Source organism: Mus caroli, chromosome 11, assembly GCF_900094665.2.
Source record: "Mus caroli chromosome 11, CAROLI_EIJ_v1.1, whole genome shotgun sequence".
NCBI classification, from domain to species: Eukaryota; Metazoa; Chordata; class Mammalia; order Rodentia; family Muridae; genus Mus; species Mus caroli.
Genome location: NC_034580.1, coordinates 84953746 through 84976191, shown reverse-complemented (window position 1 = coordinate 84976191; position 22446 = coordinate 84953746). Strand labels below are relative to the sequence as shown.

Here is a 22446-nt window from a genome sequence, read left to right as displayed (position 1 = left end):
AATACCCTACTATGGACATCAATTACATAGTAGGTCATATCCTATTATTTTGATTGACAATCCATAAGTGATGTGTTCCTACCATGCACCCTTTTAAGTTTGGTTGCTTTCCTATGGCAGCTCATAGGACTGAAGGAAATGTCTTTCCCTTGTTGGTTTATGGGTGGAGAATGCAATAAAGAATATAAATGGGCAACCAAGCTGCCCGATGGAAGAGCAGAGCATAGTTGAAGTAAGGGAAGGTTCCAAAGATGGGAAACTCTGTGCCCATGGACTTGGGTATGTTGTGTTCCATATAGACAGACATCTTCATTAGCCTAGATCTCCAAGTCCATAGTTCTAATGATGATTTTGTATATAATCATTATCCATTCTTACCTGCGTGTCCACCATCATGCCCCCTCTGTCTGGACAATGAAGACTACTGCTGAAAGCATCAAGCTTCCATCATGGTTCGTTCTTTCTCTTGACCTGAGCCCAATCAGAAGCACAGTCAAGAGTCACCTCACTAGGACACATGATGATCTCCCTCTAGGAAACCAAGGATTCAGGAGCTCTGTGTAGGGAGTGGGATCAAAAACAAAAATCAGAATAAAAGAGTCTCCCAGTCCCCTGACCATGTCAGAAATGACAAGGGTTTTGAGAACTCTGGGTCATCTGGGAGGCCTGTTCTTTCATGGGGGGAGAGAGAAGAGAATATGGATATGAGGGAGAGGGAGGTGTGGCAGGGAGTGGAGAGAGATGAAACTGCATTCAGGATATATTGTATGAGAGAAGAATAAATAAAATTTAAAAAAATCCTCTGGATCGTGAATCAGATGTAATGCGTATATTTTAAAATCTTTTCACAGTACAAGGAATGAATGGAAGACAGAGACCTAACCAACTAATTAATTAAAGGTGATACAACTGTCCAAACCTATAATTTATAGTTTTGAGAAGATATTACATTCTACTGCTCTTTATTTTCTACCCTTAAATAAAGCACTCAGGAAACATTGATCCTTCTGACTCCTTTTCAATCATACATTGTTCGTCTGGAGCAGAAGTTGGTTTTATTGTTTTGTCTTCTGGTGTGTTGCTCTGAAGGACTCCAGGGGTAAAGCTGTAAACTGTAAGAGGAAAAAAGGTGAATTTCTGTACTGTCTTTCATTAAGGGAAGAAAGAGACAGAAATCATAGAGTAGACAGCCAGGATTATGTTCTTGGGGGAAAACAGCTCATACAGGCTCTGGGCTTATTCATGCTAGCCTCGGATGTCAAACAAGCTTTAAATGCAAAACTTTGAACATAGAATTCCAACTGTTTGTACTGTGTGTGTGCGTGTGTGTGTATGTGTGTATGTATATATATGTATGTGTGTGCATGTGTGTGTATGTGTGCGTGTGTGTGTGTGTGTGTGCGTGTGTGTGTGTATGTGTGTGCATGTGTGTGCATGTGTGTATATGTGTATTGTGTGTGTGTATGTGTGTGTATGTGTGTATGCATGCATGTGTGTACATGTGTGTGTGCGTGTGTGTGCGTGTATGTATGTGTGTGTGTATATATGTATGTGTGTGCGTGTGTGTATGTGTATATGTATATATATGTATGCGTGTGCATGTGTGTGTGTATGTGTGTGCATGTGTGCATGTGTGCGTGTGTGTGTGTATATGTGTATTGTGTGTGTGTGTGCATGAGTGTGTGTACACGCACTCTCGCGCTCATGGGTACGGTGGTGTCCCTTTGCTACTCTTCACAAACAAAGCGAGAAACAGAGGATTATTTCCTGCCCCAATTTAACAGATCAGAAAATACGCTTCAGAGTTTGAATAAATCACTCCAATGTCCACAATGTGGAGGTCCAGACGTGACAATCACGATTATTACAAAGCTTTCCAATATCTTAGTACCAGCTATTTAAAAACAACATTAGGTAGACTCAGAAATATATTCAGAAAAATGTATTCAGAGAAAATGAATGGCCAGGTACGTATTTGAGTTAGCAGGACTTGGGAGCAAGTGTTTCTTGCAGCCTTGGTGTGTTTTCCTTGTTCTTAGGGTTAGGATGGTGACTAAGCTGGTTAGAATTTTCCAACCTTCAGAATCCATTTTAAGCTTCTTTTTCTCTACGTTTTTGATTAAGATTCCTGTTCTTTCTACATTTACACTTCAGTGGTGAAGGAAGGAAGGAAGGAAGGAAGGAAGGAAGGAAGGAAGGAAGGAAGGAAGGAAGAAGGGAGGAAGGAAGGGAGGAAGGGAGGAAGGGAGGGAAGAAAAACTGAGGACTCTTTTTCTTAATCCAGTTTATAGAAAAGGAAGACAATAAAGTAGAAGAATCAGAAGCAGGTAGCTAAGACAACATGAAAAGCTGTGACTGGAAATAGAGTCAGAAGTCATGTGCATGATAGAAAAAGAAAAGGTCAACTCTACCACAGAGATTCTTGCAATGGAGATAATTTGATGAAAAGGCACATTCTGGGCTAAGGATATGGCTCAGTGGAAGAGTACCTTCCTAGAGCACACGAAGTCCTAGGCTTAATCCTCTGTACCACGAACAGTGACATAACATTCTGTAATAGCAAGAGATTTGTAAAGAGCATCAGGTAGGACAGGTCGGGGCACATTCTCAGAGGAACTAGCGCATGGGCAACAGTCTGAACTGTACACTAAGAGATACTGAAGGAGGCAAAGCCTAGAAAGCACATGGAGGATGAACGGCGACTTCCCAGAAAGATCCCCTTCCCTGCCATCCACTGTCTCTCATAGGAGAGGGCATGAGTGTGCTGGGTAGAAATGTGCCGAGGGATGCTGAAGGTGCAGTGACTCTTGCATCACCACTCCTAGCTCAAGGGCTTGAACTTGGAAATGAAGGGAATTATAGGCATGGGCTGTAGAAGGTCGAGACTGTGGTCTTTGATATCAGAACAAAAAGCTCTGGCTCAGAACCGGGTATACATTTCTAAAGACTAGAAAAAATGTAGTGTAAAAACAAAATTCTGATATGATCGATAGGGTGGAAATGGGGTTTTTGCCAGGAGGAGGAGAATGAATGTATCCAAACAGGTGGTAGAACAAATATATGGAAGATATCATATTGCTATGACAGGACACATAGTTAGGACAGAGATTTTTTTAAAACTTCATACATGATAGCAAATGAAGTTTATACACCAAACACAAAGAGTAAATTCAATGAGTGGTTTAATTTGAGATGATAACAAAGAAAGACATAGACGGTCTCTTAGCTATTTCTGAATTCCCATGAGTAAGCCTATGGTGGAAATAGACAACCAATGAAACACTAAAGAGGTGGAGGTAGATCAGTCAGCATACCACTTGCCCCATAGTCATGAGGGCCTGAGTTCTAGATATAGTACTCCCTCCCCCAATAAGCAAGCCAAGCTGGTGATACACATTTGTAATCCCAGCGCTGGGGAAGTGGAAACAGAAAGGTTCCCAGGGCTTACAAGCAACTATGGCAGCCTACTTAGTAAGCAGTGCCACACAACTTAAAAAGCATGTCATAGTGACACCGGAGGTTGTCCTCTGGCCTCCACATGAATGTGCACATCTGTGTACATGCTTCTGAACACACATTCACTTGTTCATAGACAGATGCATGTACGCCAGAGTTCATGGCTATAAGGAGCCTTGGAAGAAAAAGATTAAAAAGTATATCAATTCTATCAAATATGTGTGGCTAGAAGTCTGGCTCTGCTCAAGTCACTGAGGCTAAGAGTCCTGTTGCTCTTATAAAATAAGGCCGCAGAAGAAGTCCTAAGACCCTTAACTCTGTGACCTCCCACAGCTGTGGTCATACACGTGTTCATGATATTTATTCTAAAAATAACCACTGGACACTGGAGATGAAAATACACTGATGAAGTGGGCATGCTCATTCACAAGCCGTACACAGAAAGCAGACACGACACTAAAACATTTAATTTCCCTGAGGCTGTATGTGTTCAGAGGTCTAACAGAGGCATGAGTAAAAATGCTTTGGGGCTGGGGAAGAAGGAGCATTCCAGTAAAGACTGGAGTCTTCTTGAATGCAGGATTTGGTGGATTGTGGCTATATGAAAATTCTTTGTTCCCTCAGGGACCTGTCCGCAGAAGACGCAAACCTGCAAGGGTCAGAGGGCGTTTGCTTGGGCAGGGTTGATTCCAGCACATGTTGGAGTCTCATGAAGCTAGAGCTTCCATGAGCCCTTTCTTAGGCTTCTGCTCTACCCTCTGCAAACCTTTCTTTCTTACACTGGTTGATGACTGGTCATAGTCACCTATTGGAGATCCTTTTCTGTCCTAAATAAACAAACTGGGGGAGTATGTCTTAACAAGGGAAAAACAAAAGAAATTCAGGCTTGTGGGTAAGATTGTTGTACTCCTGTGCAAAGCCCTTTAGATTTGAGAAGGAACACGGAGTCAAAAACAGATCTACAGTGGAGAGGAGCATCAAAGGTCCTGTTTGGGTGAAATTACATAAAAGCTCACCAAGAAAGTGTTTGAAGATGATCTCGCCCTAATATCAAGTATTTCAAAAATTGTCCCCTAGTGATACATTCCATCTTTGAGCATACAGAGAGTAGTCTTTGTAGGCTGGGTGGGTTTTATCCCTAGGTACGTTTACCAGAAGTCTGATTTCATTAAAACTAGGACTTATCACAAATATTCACCTTGTTTGCCATTTTCCTGTTTTCAGAGCCTCCTCTGTAGAGGATAGAAAGACCGTTTTCCTGCTCAACACTATCAATGAGTCAATAGTTAATTAACAAAAAATTTTGAGAGAGCCAGCTCAGAAAGGTCCAAAATATCATACTGGTGGTCGGACATGTATCAGTAGGCCTCATGAAATCTGGTTCAAAGCAAGCCCACATCCAGAAGGCTTCTGGGATATATGGGAGTTTCTTCATAGGAAGAATGATAAGAGCTGACACTCTTGCAAGGAGACTACAAGGGATAGATACCAGTGAAAGCCAGGAGATGCACAGCCAGCTTTCTTCATTTGGGCCCTAAAGAATCCATTAGAAGGTGGGTTTGAACTAGAATAAGCTGCCTTGATAGTACTATTCATTTTCTGACTACAGAGAACAAGAGGATGATGCAAATCTTGGCAAAAACTGCAGTCACCAAGGCCTGCCATAATCCCAGCGCTAGTTGCTTTTCTCATTGTCGTGACCAAATTCTCGACTGGGACACTTTATGTGAGAAGGGTTTATTCCATCTCAGAGTTTAAGGAGGGACACATATCTGTCATGAGAGGAAGCCATGGTTGTGGGATGTGGATGGTTGGCCATGTTGCCTTTGTGGTCAGAAAGCAAAGGGAGGAATGTGGGTACCAGCTGGCTCGCTCATTTCTCCCTTCTTATTTGGTCTGGACCCCAGTCTATGGAATGGCGCTGCCCATGCTCAGTGTAGGTCATCCCTCCTCAGTTAAACCTCTGTGAAAATCTTCACAGACACACCCAGTGATGTGGTGTGTGCCTTCTAGGTGATACCAGGCTCAGTCAAGTTGGCAAGGAAAATTAACTTTCACATTACCCATACATAGTGAGCATTTAAAGACCTGCCTTGTCAAAGAGAGAAAAAGGACATTTCATATTGCCTTGTTTTCAATTTCCTCAGCAAGATTTTCTTTTTCACATTTAAAAGAACAAATAGACCACAGAAGAGAAATCAAATCAGGGCTAACAGTTGGATACCTATGAGTTCAAGTTTTCAGGATTTGAAATGTTTACCACAGGCTCCTCTGGGCATCATGTGTCTCCTGCAGGTGACAATGACAGAAAGAATGTGTCAGCTAACAGAAGCTGGTGATGGCAAGCTAGCCATATTTATCAAAATTCAAATTTAAGTGGGGGATTTAACTTTATTTTTACTAACGTTTTTATTAAGTCCTTGACAAAATTCTACAATTAAACTGCAGGTTCAGGATAAAGTCTTCACCAAAACCCCACATTTGCTCAAAAAAGAAAAAGCCATGGCCCCTTGGTTACATCTGCCTTTGAGCTACAGTTGACTTGCAACTGGCTGTACATCTCCCAAATTGTTTCCTATTTGGTGGTGTAACTGCTCTCATGGATAAGGATGGATATAAGAAAACTTTGTACCATGAGCATGTGGTACACATTGTTGAAAATTTTGCCTTCCTCGGCAGACTCTTCACACTGGAGCCCACGTGGACCTCCTCTCACTGGGCAGCGATGCTAACACAGATAAAAGTGTTGGAGGGGTGAAAGGTGTGAGCCATTTCATCCCAGGGAATGTTAGAAGAACAGGGGACATACCTGAAGACACCAGGAGAGGGAAATGCCATTTATACTGCCTGCTGGAAGCCTTTTCCCCTCTGTGTTCTTGTGTAAGATAAGCCCTCAGATTCCTCAAAGTCCTAGAACATCAGAGCTGACTGGCCACAAGATTTTATGTCATTCCAGCTCCTATCATCTTAGGCTAGTACAATTAGAATATTTAACACCCCCCCCCACAGGCTTGTATTTTGAATATTAGTGGCACTGTTTGCTAAGGTTTGGGGAGCTTTGGTTGAAGGAAGTAGATCACTGGGGCTATTGGGATTATCTTGTCTCTTATCCCTCCCTTGCTCTCACTGTTTGCTGTCCACTAGGGGTAACTCTTTAATGGATTCAGAATCAATGGATTTGTGCAATCATAGACAGAAACTATAAGCCACAACCCCTTTCCCTTAAATTGTTACTAAATTAATTCATTAAATTATTGAATTAAATTTTTTCTCTCACTTTGTCATGGTAATGAGAAAAACACATTATCTTCTTTTTAATCCCATTTTCTCTGTTTTAATATTAAATAAATTGCTTCCCCTGGCAAATGGAATGAGACAGCCTGGGCTTCAGTTGCCTTTCTTCTGTTCTTTTTCCCTTTGTTTCTGGTAGCAGTGGAATCTATTCACCTCTGTTCTCCTGGATCCTAAGTCATCAAACCCAAGTTTGACCACTTTCCTAAGTGTGGGTCCCACTGGACAGACAGGAGTCAGCTCAAGGCATCTAGAACACCATTGATCATTCTGGAACTCAGGTTTCATCTTGGCTTCTCCCATTTCATCAATAGTATCATATTTTTAAGTCAAAACCTCAGTGTCATCTTTGGCATTTGCCATGGCTGCTGCCTAGTTGTGGAGGGGTTGGGGGAGAAGCAGGATATGTCACTGAGAGACTACTGGAAACATACAGTGGAAATGTAAGGCTCAGGCTTAGTGAAGCTAAGTAACATAAGGCCCGTGAAGATGGCATACAGTTCAACAGTGCTACTTGAAAAGGTCAGAGACGGCTACTGGACAACCTCATTTATTATCTCCACTGTGTCTCATATCCAGTCAGTGCAACATGTGTAGGTTAGAAGATTAGCATCAGTGGCATCCAGGTTCTTGGTGTGACCAGCACCCAGCAGGAAAGCAGGTGTTCTTCCGATTCAAAAAGTTCACATACTTGTGAAGTATCGCGTTCTTTCAAATATCACTTCTCAGATGTTTCCACCCTAGTCCACTGCCCCCGTTGTCCTTGTGATCTGGCAAAATACTTGGGAGTGCAAAGAGGCATTTCAAGGACATGGTATGCAGCATTCTCCTTTTCTCAAGGACCACATCAAGTCCCCTACCCTTTTGTCTCCTACCCAGCTTCTCGTCTGTCTGTGTCAGTTCTTTATGTAGAGATGCTTTTTAATTCACCTATTGATTTCCATTTCCATAGCACAGACCAAAGTTGGGCTTTAGTAAAATCGCAACACAGTCATTGAATTCTCCTTCTCCATCCCCGCACTTTAACATAAGATCAACATTCCAAATTGAGAGGCAAGGTCGTCCCCAGGTGCCTCTCCTCTTCAAGTATCCTGGGACCCATTCCCCTAACTGGAATACCTTTCAAATTCTATCCTACCTTTAAAATCCAACTGATACTTTTGTCCTTCTTAGGTTTGATCTTACTTCTACTTACTTCTTACTACCCAGCTGCTGAGTCACCATTAATAAGTTATTCAACCACTGTTTCAATTCATATATATATATATATACACACACATATATATATATATATATATATATATATATGTATCAAGAAGCAAATGAGTTAGCATATAGTTAGAACAACCAGAATTAGTTGTTGACTGATAAATTCTGTATAATGTTTAATAATGCTTTCACACACATACACACCACCATGTACATGTAGAGAACATAAAACAGCATGCAGAAATCTTCCTTTCCTACTGTATGGGTCCCAGAGGTCCACCTCGGCTTGTCAGGTTTTTCAGCAAGCACTTTGCCCACTGAGCAACTTCACTGGACCACTTTAACGCGTTAGACAAAACAAGTATGTGTGCAATTCCTAGCTGTTCCAAACCTTTTCCTTCTCTATGTTAATACATCACCATATGACTGCAATCTGATCCATTTAATAAATGATGTTCTCCAGTGGGTTGGGTCAGCTGCCCACATACACTGAAATGCTCTTGGCAGAAATCATATGATCTATTTTTTTTTTTTGCTTTCCCGAAGTCCCTTCCCTGCTGAGGACACACATGTATTGATTATTCAGCACTCGCGTACCCCTTGATACTCTAGAAGTGCCCCTGACCCCACAGCAACCTTACTACCTGCCTTCATTTTAGAGCTGGGCTTCTTCCATGGTTTGACCCATGGATATGGCTTGAGGGCTCCAACCAGTCATCCTTGTTGGCCATCTCTGAGTGGGGTGTCACAATTATCAGGGACAGTGGGACTTGGCAGGCAGGCAAAAAAAAATACCCCACAATATGTAGACAGAGCCATCACAAGACAACTCAGCCAGTACAACCCCTACAGTTCACTGACAGTAGTATGTTAGCTTTCCAGATCTCTGACATTGAACACCATCTGGCCCTTTTCGAGAGGTGGTTGAAGATCAGGGTGACTGGCTACTGTTTCTCCAGCATTTATCTCTGGAAGTCATGTGTCTGGTACTTGATTCTAGAATGATCTGGGATAGCATGTCTGTCCCATGAAGGGTGGTCCCAGTGAAGAGTGAAATTTTGGACTGAGTCGGTGTGAGAGCTTCAACAAATCTTCTGAAGACTGTCCAAAGCCACACATAAATAGTGAGTTTGGAAAAGCAACAGGAATGTGTGGGGTGTGGCCTTCAGAACCAGTCACACAGTGCTCACAGAGCAGCGGGCTGTTTAGTAAAACAGAGCACTTGAAAACATCCATCAGGGTGGTGGCGGGGGAAAAGCTTTATTTAAACCAATTACTCTGGTGCACTTCATTCCATATACAACCCCACGTCTGTGCTGTGATCCAAGCTGGGAAGAGCTATTGATATGTGATTGCAGCGCCTGTCTCCTTACCTGAAGGCATTAGCAACCTGCTGCCCTATGTATAATAAGATCTCACTATTTAAAACTGGGCTGTGCTGGGTCTAGACTGTGGGTCTAGACTTTGTGGTCTAGACAATTTCATGGGACTCAAATACCAAGCCACCCAGACACTGTTCTGATCTTTCACAGGCTGGATGAAGATGACAAGTCCCCTTAAGGCTGACTCTCTAGCTTATGTCAAGGTTTACTATGTACCAAATTGACTCAGTGAAGGTCAATTCTGGTTGACAGAAATGCCTTGGAAGCACATGACCTTAGGATTCTAATAATGAGCTTATGGGACATCACACAAGGGCTTTCTAGTGTTTTCCCTGAGTCAACTAACCTTAAACAGGCTTGCAGAATAAAATTCATTCCCTGGAGAGTTCTGACATTGAAGATAGATGGCCCTGCCTCTGCAACGCTCCCTTCTCTAAGGTCTAGTCATTGTGATTCCAAACAATGTCTATTTCCTGACATGGAGGTCTTAGTTCCTAGTGAACTAAGTGGTGTCTAAATTTTAGCAGTGGCATCTCATTCTTGTGGGTAAGCAAAGGCTGTTTAACTTCCATGTGCCATTTCTTACCTGGGGATCATCTCATCTGTGTTCTCTCCAATATCTTTCCTCCATCCTGAGTATGGAATTCCATCTCTACTACCTACCTCACTTGTACTTCACATGCCCCACTCACACCAATTATTCATGTTTTCTCACTCCCAGGATTCTTTCTTTTTGTCAAGTTGACCTAGAGATGGGTTCTGATCATCTACCAGAATGCATTCAGGTGTTGAAGCAGACAATATTTACCAGTGAAAGTTTATTGAGAACTCACAGCAGGTGGGATTCCCAGAAAGACAAGACCACATAGGACTTTGAAGAACAAAGAGGGACAAGGTAGGGTTAGCTTGCTTTTGTCTGTTTTATTGGACTTTTTGGGAGTTCTTTTTGGGGAGCTATGTTGGGCAACTCCATGAACTGCAGGCTAGGAGCTGCAGCATTTGAAACATCAGCCAGCATACAAAAGTCTTTCCTACTGGGATCCACAGATGTTAGTGGGGCGGAGTAGACTATCAGGAGGATATCTCAGGAGTTCTCAGACATTCAAATGCCAGAGTTGGAGTCCTCCATTTTTGGTACCTTTATGTCCAACACAAACAGACTTTCTATGAGCCCATTGTCCTCTAAAATAAGCTCTAAGATTGCATTGCTGTTGCCTCATCTTCCACTGACAGTGACTATCCTCGGTTAGTAGCAGTAGCAGTAGCCCATGCTTTTCCCAATGGCACTCGTTGAGTCTTCATAGTAGGTTGAACTGTGTTTCTCTCCAAAAGAAGATGTTCACATACTAAATCCTAATATGTGTGAACATGAGCTCACTTAGAAATAGGATCTTCTCAATGTTCTAAAGCCAAGAGTCTCTGGATGAGGTCATCCTGGGCTAAGTGTGGGCCTTAGCAGTTGTATTTGCAAGGGAAAGAAGAGAAAGCTTTGGCACAGAGAAGGCCACAGTGCAGATGTAGGGATGCTGGAATGGTGAGGGTACAGATCAAAGGGGTGCTAGAATTGTCAGCAGCCAGCAGACACCAGAGAGTAATATGGGACAGAGACCCTTTCCCATTCTCCATCAAGTACCAGCCTTGCAAACTCCTGGGTTTCAGACTTCCAGAGCTTCCAGAAAAAACGCCAAGTCCAGCCACCAACTCTGTAGCTGTTTGCTGTTATCTGTAAGACAAGACAGGCTTATGAATGCAGTCCTGCATCTTCACACTCATCACCAGAGCTGTGGAGCTCCCAGAGGGCAGTGCCTATGTTTTCCTTCACAGCCTTGCACATGGTGCCTGGTACTGCACTCCTGCCCTGTTTGCTGAAAATTACCAACAGATCCAAAGTAGTAAAAAGATCCCCTGACATTCTTTCTATAGCAGCGGGGTTTCTACTAAATCTACCAGCTCTGGCAAAATCAACAAAGTCTCTGACTCCATATAAAAGCTTAGAGTTGCACTCTGGAGAGATCCTTATTTCTTCTTAAATAATAATTCAATAGATAGATAGATAGATAGATAGATAGATAGATAGATAGATAGATAGATAGATAGCTGCTTCAGACTCCTATTTTTTACCTACTAGTATGTCTAGGACTATCAGGGTGAGGAGGAGAGTGTCTGTTCCAACCTGCATAGGCGCAGAACACTTTGGCATGCACTCAAACTTCATGTTTTGCTAGATGATGGGCAGGTAGCCTAGGCTCTTGTTTTAACCATGGTTTTTAATTCTGGGAGTGCCTGAAATGGTGGGATCTACTGGGCCAAGCCACCTGCTGTTTAGCTTGGATCCTTTCTTCCCTAAGCCAAGAGATGATTTTTCCCCTCATAGGTAGGAAGTAAGTACGTGAGGATAAAGTACTTGTTTAGAGACCACCTAAGCCAGGTCTAAAACTCCTGTGCCAGTAGAGAAACCTCCACATGGTAAACGGTCTGTGTCTTGGTTAAAGAAAAATAAAGTACAGATGAAGAGCCTGAAGAACAGAGGGGACATCAGAAGTGAGGATTCCCGTAGCCCACCCGGGGATCGCTGCCCACCTGTCCTTTCCCATTGCCTCCTTTTACAGATGCTGAGAGTAGCTGGGCCATGTGTTCAAAGCTCATGGTTTAACTCTCTTCTTCCTTCACTCTTAAGTATTTTTCTCTCTCTCCCCAAAGCCACAATAATGTTAGGTAACTTTCCCCTCCCACCCAAGAAACATTACAGATGCTTAACCTGCCTCCTGCCCTTGGGTCACCTCAGGCCCTCAGTTCAGGAGTGCAAACACTGATATTAACAGCACCCACACAAAAAGGTGGGTGTTTTTATTTTAAATTGTATCCTGTTCCATAGAGAAGATCTGGGTGACCAAGCCCTCATTCAACATGGCCCGAACAAACCACAGAAAGCAGAAACCATGGAAAGGGTTCAGGGGAATTGAGAGATCCCTCCCTGTCATCCAGGAACTTCTAGCCCAGTGATTCTCAACCTTCCTAACACTGTGACCCTAAATACAGTTCCTCCTGTTATAGTGACTCCCCTCAACCATAAAATTATTTTTGTTGCTACATACCTGTCACTTTGCTACTGTTATGAGTTGTAATGTAAATATCCATGTTTTCTGGTGGTCATCGGTGAGCCCTGGGACAGGCTCCTTTGACTTTCAAAGGGAATCAATATGCGTAGATTAAGAACCACTGTTCCAGGCAAACGGTACAAATGGTACAAAAGGAGTGGGGACAGTATAGCTTCTGTCAGTAGTGTTACCAAAGTGTTGCTTCTCTCAGAGTCCCACATCCAAGAAACCCTTTCATAATCATGGCATCCAGGAGATTTGAGGTAGATTCATCTGTCAATTTATCCAATACAGAAATGGACAAGCTGTGAGAGGGGACCAGTAGTATATTACTGTAAAAGGTCTGTGTTTCGTTAAAAAAAAAATGAAGTACAGATGGAGAGCCCGGGAGAAGCGAGGGGAACATCTGAGGTATCAAGGTGGGTTTAGAGAGCAACCCTCTAGTCACCAGTCCTGGCCCTTTCTACCCTCAGAGTTGTTAACACCTGTCAGGCCCATGCCTCCTGCTGGGTCCTGTTTCAAGTGAGTCTAACACTAACAGTAATGAATTTGCCTAAGATTGTCTCATGGGATTCCACAGGAAACCTATCCTAGTTAGTCTTTCTTTTTGAAACTATTTGTTTCATTTATACCTCTCCCTTCCCCTCCCCTCCCCTCCCCTCCCCTCCCTCCCTCTCTCTCTCTCTCTCTCTCTCTGATATAAACTTGGATCTTCATAGTTCTAAAATCGAGCACCAACTCCTGCTCCCTGGTGGCATGTTATTTTAGACCACTTAATGGAGATCAGTGCTGGAGCTGGGGATAGTAGAAAAGAGACCAGAGTCAAGAAAGACCTTTCTAGGAATCATGAATAGCAGGTCCAGTTGGAATACTGAGGCCCTGGAGAAGAACAGTATCTGTGGGAAAAGAAATGGACCAGGACAGCCAGGGCTATACAGAGAAACCCTGTCTCGAAAAAAACCAAAAAAAAAAAAAAAAAAAAAAAAAAACAAAAAAAAAAAAAAAAAAAGAAAAGTTACTGGTAAGATTCAAATCACAGCAAAAGGAAGCAGGAAACATCTGAATTAGGTTCACAGGTGAGTTCCCTGACCGGATGTCATGGTACCTTAACTATAAGATAGAAGAGAGTGGGTGAGACAGAGAAGGGTATGGAGACTCAGGTGACCTCTTCCAGAGAGGGCTCAAGGCAGGGCAGACACTGAGAACAGGAATGGTCCAGCCAAGTGCCGTCAAACCAGTGCCTCTGCAGATGGTCCCAAGAGAGAAGAGATGACTCTTACAAAAGAGAATGTCACCACCATTGCCAGCCTCTCCCCAGATGTGAAGTCAGAGGTTTACTCTGGCGGAGAGCTGGGAAAAGTATATTTGAGGCCAGAGAGAAAAACAAACCTAACTGAAATACATATCTACATGATCTTGGCACAGCAACCTTGTTACCATGCTGATACCCCCTGCACACCCTACCTGGCCCCCGGTGAGCCTTGCTTGCCTCCCTTTTCAGTAGAAAAGTTACAGCAATCTGAGCCTGGAGCTGTCCAGCTCCTGGGATCTTAGGGAGGCCTTATCCATTCCATCACTGATTTAATAGAGCCACGCCCTCAGTGGAGGACTGAGATCTTGGGCGTACCTTTTCTATTCTCTTCTGTCCGTCTCTGTGGCACCTTCTCATTCCCTTTAGTGGCCTGATGACATCACATGTGGAGCTGCCGTGTTGGCCTGTGGATGCTTTCACAGAAGTTTTGCAGCTTCAGTTATGAGCAGCAGCTTCATATTTCTGCCTGTTCATACACACACCCTGGAAAGTGACCCTGGGAGTCACAATATGGCAGTCCATACTATAGTATATAACCTACTATGTTATGTCTGACTTACACAATGTTTGCTACCATTCTTTTAATTGAGAAGTTTCAGATTCCCGCATTTCCAGTTGTTCTGACCCAGGTAAATTGTTCTGGAAATCTGACACAGCTACCCCCACATAGGTAAGCACCTGGGTCTATGTTACTGCTACTCTCTCTACACATGGCATTTGTCTCTATTTTGCCACAATCTCCATCACTTCTTATTGCCTGAAACAACGCCTTCTTCCTTCAATTAATTTTACTTAGCTGAGATAAAGTCCTCCAGGCATTTAGCTCTGAAATCCTAATGTATGATAATCATGTTGGCACTGGCAGAAGTTTCTTGGTGCCCAGAAGACATGAATGTACTTGAGTGGTTAATATGGCTCAATTCCAGAGTGTCTGCCCTCCCTTCACGTGTTCTTCCGATCACAGCCTCCTGATAAAACACTCCTCATCTCATGACAAGTGCTCAGCCATCCAGTCCTGACAATACGGACCAATGCCATCCCAGGTTGAGCCTCCTCCAGCCAAGGCTCTAATTCCATAATGCCTCTCTCTTAGCTGCCTGACTCAAGCAGAGACATCTGACCAACTGGCTGTGGTGGCTGTCGGTGACTATGGTCACTTGAATCATTTTGCATGGTTAAATATAAAAGAAAGGACGTGGTGAGGTGAAGTCAACTCTTTGGTTTTTTGGGAAGAGGGGAGACACTCTAGAACTGAATGAAGTCGAGGAACAATCATGAAGGGCAGATGCAGAAGCTAGCCTTGACTATTGACTTAGACAAACAAGATCCAAGAGACTGATAAAGTACACCTTTATCACACACTGCCTTTGTCTGAGGGAGTCCCCCAACTTGGGGTGGGGTGTTACGGTTTGAATCCAGAATGTTCCCCAGAGAGACACTATTGCACTTACGTGATTGAGCATAAGATTCCCATCTGGTGACACAGCTTTTACAGGCTATACAAACTTGACACACTGGGTCTCCATGGTGACATGCTGGGTCTTCATAGCAGTATGGGCTGGTAGGAACAGACTTTGATGGGTAGAGCCAAGCTCTGACTTGGTCTCTGCTTCCTGATCCACCAATCTATCGTATGAAAGCTATAGCTCTGGCCTCTTATTGCCATGGACCAAACCATTTGGCTATGGCTCCCTTGCTATGGTGGTCTGATCTCTTGGGACTGTGAGAGATGGCTCAGCAGTTAAGAGCACTGACTGCATTTCCAGAGGTCCTGAGTTCAATTCCTAGCAGCCACTAATGGGGTCTGCTATCACTCCCATTCAGGGAGTGTCTACCCCTCTATGGCTCAGCCTGATGCGCCAGGGGTTTGCCAAGCTTCAGGATTCTGTCTCTTTTCTAGTGTTTCATGCCTGCTCTCTCCATGCCCAAAGTATAGTGAGGCTAGAACTCCAGATCCCTTTAGTCATTATCAACCTCCACTTGGCAAACCTTGATTGCATTCTTCCCTAGGGTAGTACTGTCAGTAATGGGACTTATCATGTCTTTGCCCTACTATGCAGCCAGCTTGGAAATGGATGTATTCTAGCTATCTAAATGATGACAGGGTCTAATTGTGTACATTCTTGGAGTATGGCAGTTGAAATGTGTATATTTTGTGTAGATTTTATTGGTTTTAGATTAGTCTTATACATAAGACAGGAGCAACATCACAAAATAGAGTCAGGGCTGGGACTGTTTCCAACCCTCTAGGTAATGCACCCTAATCAACCAAGTCCTCTTTAGGCCTCAAAAGCAAAGGGTATTGACAAGCAGAAGCAACATATTCTCCCCACCTTAGCCAAGCCTGTGTGCAGCTCTGTGTGACTCGGTGTCAACAGCTTCCCTGAATGGTTAGCCCAGAACAGATGCAGAGGTCACCAATCACTGCGCCTTGCTTAATGCCCCCCAATACACATTAGACAGGATAGACAGCTCTCTTGAATTCTCCATCTTTAAGAAGGACATAATCATAAGAATGGGCTCTGAGCTCATGTTCCTCCTTGCTGGCAACAGGCAAGCTGGGACTTCAGAGGTACAACTGGTCCATCAGGTATCATCGTCCTTACTAGTCAATCTTCCTTCAGCAGCTATGTAGACACTAGGCATTTTGCTGATTACATACATGGCCCAAGGCATTAGGCTGGCCAATGGGATCTGTCTAAACTTGACACTCTACTCCAACCTGGTCTACCCTTGATAGGCAGAAGCGTTTCAGTATAAGCACATACATAACTCCCCACTCCTTTAGTATATTACTTACAAGCTTTGATTCCAAAAAGGATATTTAAGTGTCAGACACATGAGAATATACATAATTCTTAAAATGATACAGACGTCTCTCTGGTGCTCCCTACCACACCTGAATAATACAGCCATAAGTGCTCTCCCCTATCCCAACAGCCCAAACAACCCTGGCCAAATCCTTCAACTAAGTCTTCACATACTTAACCATTGACTTGTTTAGTATGTAGAATCAACAGAAGGCCAGAAAGCACACATCCCCTTCAGCCTTCCCCACTCTCACTGACGTTCCCACCTGACTCCTTTCAGATATGCTTTCCAGTCCTTCTTCCAGAGGGTGCAGAGACCAACTCAGACCTGATGGCAGCGACATCTGTGACTGTGCCCCCTTGCCACTAGTGTCACCCTACGATAACATTTCCTACACATGCATTCTTTAATTCTTTGAGAACGATGTGTTTGTCACCAAGCACATGCAGCATTTCCCCTGCCTTTGATTTTGACCCTGCATGGAGATCTGGGCTCTCCGGAGCAGAGGAGACGGGCTGTGGGAGACGCAGCCATTCGCAGCCTCCTTGGACAAAGCCAGGGTTCCCTTGGCAACCGCAGCGTGTGCGCACGTTTACAAAGGGGTTTCCCTCCAGCCCCCCCCCCCCGGGGGAGGGGGGCTCTCGCAACTCCAGAACTCATCCATGTGTCCTGTCATGGAGACATCACCAAACAGGGTAGGAAAACAACAGTTACGATGATTCTCATCTCATGATTGCCATTTGCAGACAAGTGGTTTGCATTCAACAGGCAGGAAAATGTGAGTTGAGTGGGTGAATGAATTTTGCTGCAAGCTGGTGAGCAACCTTGGGGGGGTGAGGGGGGGCTTTTTCTGGATACAGGCAAGTTTTGGTTCCAGAGAATTGGGGCTGTAAAGTATGCCTTTGTCTGTGGGGAGGTGGGAGGATGGGGTGGGGCGGAGGAGAGGGGCCTCTAGGGGCAAGCGTTTCTACTTGCCTTCTTATCTTTGACTATTTATGAATATTCGGAAACCAGGAATTGCTCATCTCAGGTTAGTGCCCGTGATTGCTGTTAAACACATGCTTGCCTCTCTCTCTTTCTGTCTTTGCCTCTCTCTCAGTCTCTCTGTCTCTGTCTCTCTGTCTCTGTCTCTCCTTCACTTCTTCCCTCCCTCCCTCCCTCTCCTTCCTTCTTTCTTACTACCCTGATGGAGGATCGAGAGAGCGGGCACTTTTGGAGAAGTTCTAAATGCCTGACCAGGGCTGGGAGGGTCTCATGCAGCGCTGTAAAAGACGTCCTCCTCACTGAGAGCCACACCACGGTTGTTTGAATTCCTTTCGCTGACCCAGGAGACCTCATGTGTGTGGCTGGTTGTTGGAAAAAAGCATCTATTATTGACTTGGCAAATACTTATCAACAGTTTCTATGGCAATTCAGAAGCGGGTTACTTAAGTCCGGGTTCCTCTGTTTGTGTGTGTGTTTGGGATGAGTGGTATTGGTGTTGGGCACTGAGGGAAGGGAAACCCATCAGACCTTCTACCCTAGGACTTCAGCAGGCACTGAGGATGCTAAAATGCTCCCAGAGATTGACCTCTGGCATTCGGTCTTGGGCAGAAATAGAAATGGTTGCTGAAAGTAAAGACTAGACAATCACTTCCCCCCTTTTTCTTTCTCTTTCTCTTCCTCCTTCTCCTGTCCCCTTCTTTCTCTCCCCCTTGCTTTCTTTCCTTCTTCCAAGTCTCCCTTCTCGTCCCTCCCTCCCTTCTTTCCTTTATCCCTTTGTCCTTTTAAATCCCACTTTCAGGGTGACGTCTAAGCATGGCTGTTTATAGAAGCGGGTGCTTTGAAATGCTCCGAGTTTAAACTGATTACTGCGTTATCCTGTTAGGCACATTTGAAAATAATCTGATTCCTTTTGTTCTGTGTTCAATTTTCCAGTAAAGGACTGTATGCATTACAGCCACATCTCAGAGTTAACCAATCACAAGCCCAGGAATGTTTTAATGTTTTGAGTGTTCTATAGGTGTTGGTAGAATTCACTTGCTTTTTTCTTTTTCTCCCTTTCTTTCTTTCTTTCTTTCTTTCTTTCTTTCTTTCTTTCTTTCTTTCTTTCTTTCTTTCTTTCTTCCTTCCTTCCTTCCTTCCTTCCTTCCTTCNTCTTTCTTTCTTTCTTTCTTTCTTTCTTTCTTTCTTTCTTCCTTCCTTCCTTCCTTCCTTCCTTCCTTCCTTCCTTCCTTTCTTTCTTTCTTTCTCTCTCTCTCTCTCTCTTTTTTTTGATAAGGTCTTTTGTAGTCCAATGAAATCACTGTATAACCAAGGTTAGCCTTGAACTACTGATCCTCCTGTCTCCACCCCACAAGGTGTCAGTCAATATGCTGTGCTTTTGAGTAGTCTCCTGAGGGAACAGCTCAAGGTATCTTAGCTCCTTATCTTTACACGTTGTCTGCCTGGAGTGTGGAGCTGGGGCCAGTCTGATCCACTGACTCTGAATGATACTGGACATTCCCCAGCAATGGGACCCCACTTAAGTTCCTTTGCTTATCTCTGTCTAGTGGCAGCGTTCAGAAGAGAGGGAAGCCACCACAACTGTTTCCCTGAAGGCCTCAGCCTGAGGAAGGACAGGGGAAGGGAAGGCAGGAATGGTCAGGGCAGCTGCCCCTCGAACAGAGGACTGTTCAGAAACGGGAAGACAGAACGCAAAGAGGCTCTGGGCTTGGAAACCAGATGCTGTAGTGCCCGGGATGTGGTACTTTTTAACTCTGACATCCTCCATCATTAGACTCATCTTACCAGCTTTGTATTGCTTTTCCTGTGTTGAGAACTTTTACTATTGAAGGACAAGACAAGGTCATATCTTGATTTTCTCTAGTTGAGTCAAGTGCACTGTCTTGGGAGTGAGAAAATGAGATCTGAATCTCTGCCCTGTAGGTGAGCTGTTTAACTCAAGCCAGCCACACTCTGTCATCTGATTGCAGTCAATCCTTTAATGGATGCAGCCATCGATAGGGAATATTGGAAAGAAAGTTCATTTTTTTCTGACAGAGTGGGTGGAAAACCTTTGCTCTGAAGAGGTGGTATTTTAAAAGCTTCAACATTACTTGAATGAGGAATAAGCTATGGTAGCTCTAGGCTGAAGGACCATGGGTATGAAGCTCTTGATGGGGCCAGGGGGATACTTGGCCTGTTTAAAGCAAAGCAGGTTACCTGGGACAAAGATAGTGATTCAGAAGACTGGTCCATTGGGCTTTGAGTAGGACAGTGTAGATCTCCATCCCCAGAGGGCATACTAGAGACTGGTGGAAAACCATTGGACATATTTTCACACAGAGCTGATGATCTCTGGTCACTCCAGCAACTGGAGAGAGAAATGTGTTCCCGAAACCTTGTGTGAAAATGTGTTGGTCAGTACAATAGGCTTGGGAATGAAATGGCTTACACAGGCAGTGATAGGATATTTAGGAAACTTAGATATGTCTGACAAACCTAGATTTGAGTCCCAACCTTGAGACTTATTCACTATATCCTAACATGCTCGTGTTATTTAAATTCTAATATCATCTGCCTGAGTGATTGCTGAAGACGAAGCAGTCAGTAACCATGCCAACTCAGAGCAGATGCTTGAAATGTTGGCCATTACTGTCAGAGCAAGTCTCAGGACCTCTGCACTGTCAGCCACATATGAGCAAGAGACCCCAGGCATGCCAGGTGCACAAGCATTCTCACTCTGCATGCTTCTCTGGGAAGGAAGTGGGAAGAGAAGAGGTAGTTTGTGCACAGACACGAAGATGAAGCACAGGATATGGACAGTCGATGAAATATCTGCCTCACAAGCAGGAAGACCTGAGAGAGGGCCCCAGGTTGCCTGTAAAAGGCTGAGTGTTGTTACACATGTCTGTAACTCTAAGGAGTCGGGTAGTTGTTGGAAACAGGCAGATCCCTGGAGATTGATAGCCAGGGTAGCCAATCAGTGGGCACTGCACTCAGGGAGAGACCCCGTTGAGAAAGACCAAGTGAAGACTGATTGAAGAAGACACCTGAGGTTGACCTCTGGCCTGCACACAAACATGCATGTGTACTATATTCACAGGTATATGCACAGCCATGTGCACACAGATACAAAGCTGGTTGAAATCAAGGCTATGATGGGAGGATAGGTTCTCTACTCCTGACTAGTATCCTTTTTAATATTATATAATATATAAAATATATATAGCTAATATATAGTTAGTATATATGATTAATATGTACTAAACTAGAATGTATACTTAACTCTATGTAATTATTATATTATGTATTATATGGTAATATATACACATACTGTAATCAACAAACAATGCCCCCAGGCCAATCTGGATTCATAAGTAATATTTTATTGGAACATAGCCAATCTCATTTATCCACATCTTTTCAATGACTATTTTAGTGATTTAACAGATAAGTGGAATACAAGTGACAAAAATTTGGGGGGGGGGCTGCAAAAACCTGAAGTATTTATTCACTGGCCCTTCACAAGTGATGCTTGCCAGGCTCTGATCTCCATTGTTCTATTCTATCATCCACATAGCTCTGTTGCATTATCCTAGGTGTGCCAGAAAGGAAGGGCCATGTCTCTAAGCAGCAGGGTGGAGAGTTTTTCCTGGAAGAACATGGTCCTGGTGTTCACTGCAGTAAATGACCTCAGCCACCAGATTTTGGAAAAAAAGGACACTGTTTACCTGGGAAGGTCAAGAAACAGGGAGAGTGGGAACTCTGGATGTCCAAGCCTGGGTTCTGAGGATAGGAACATTGAATCCTTGCCCTTGGCAGCTTTGGCTCCAGAATCAGCTATAGAAAGTGAATGAGGAGAAGGGTGGAGGAGAGACCCTGAACCATCTGTGTTTAGCTGTCTCTACCTAAGTGGCTTGATAGCTGTGACTGTCTGGAACATAACTCTCAGGGGACAGTCTTGCACCCCAGATCAAATCACCTGATACGCAGATGAGCATTGCCAAACACTGGGGAACAATATTTGCTTGTTCTCAGAGCCCACCACACAAAATGCTTGTGGAACACCTCTGCAGGATCTGCCTTCTTCTCTAAAGACTTTGGTAGGTATCTTGAGGAACTGTGATATCTTGAGAGGGACCATGTCCCTCTGCTGACATGCAAGATGTCCATAGGGTGGCATCTTTCTTTGTTATCCATGTTCCCAGTTATGCACTTACACTGTCCCTTCCATGACGAAGCTACATTCTGTGAACCTTCCACTGTATTCAGTCTTACAAGTGACCATTTCCCTCCTTCAAGGTGTTAATCTCATATTTGTGGATACGTTTACATGAATCAGAAGGCTTCCCTCCACTAGATGGGTGGAAGTGGAAGTTTCCACATGTTTGAAGGTATTCTTCTTGACTCCCAGTTTCAAACTCAGCTTGTTGCCTGAGTAATAAGCAGTGGAAAGTGAGTTACTGGGTCCTTCAACTCTAGATAATGCACACACAGCGCCATGCATCTCTTCAATTTCCAGCCAGTCTCCACAGAGGACACCCCAGCTTTCTGCAATGTTAAATCGTCCACCAAACCCCTCAGCCAGGGCATTTCAGAGCACTAATGTGTCTTTCCACTGATCGGATGAACAGATGTGTTAATTATTGACTTGTTCAGAATATCGCAGCCATTTGTAGACCATTGACTTGGGTCGGCTTAGTCATGCAACCCTAACACCCTAGCCGATGCACAGCCTGAGCAGATGATGCCCTCATGGACGTCTGAGACTCTTGCCTTGTTCTTAGAAGTAAAGAAGTCACTGTAAGAACAAATGTCAGGACAACTAATTCCAATAGGGACTTTTCCTCTTCACCCAGACCTTGTGGGGGAAGAGAGAGAGAGAGAGAGAGAGAGAGAGAGAGAGAGAGAGAGAGAGAGAGAG

The 22446-nt window shown here is 44.0% G+C and overlaps 1 protein-coding gene across 1 annotated transcript in view; it reads left to right on the top strand.

Annotated features, from left to right (window-relative positions):
* The first annotated feature begins 17146 nt into the window (after window positions 1-17146).
* The window catches only part of Ankfn1 (ankyrin repeat and fibronectin type III domain containing 1), a 309663-nt gene continuing 304363 nt past the window's right edge, over window positions 17147-22446 (top strand). Inside the window, exon 1 of the mRNA XM_021177915.1 lies at window positions 17147-17254. Within this exon, the coding sequence (XP_021033574.1) occupies window positions 17222-17254 (33 nt within the window). The 5' untranslated portion in view covers window positions 17147-17221. The remainder of the gene's footprint in view (window positions 17255-22446) is intronic.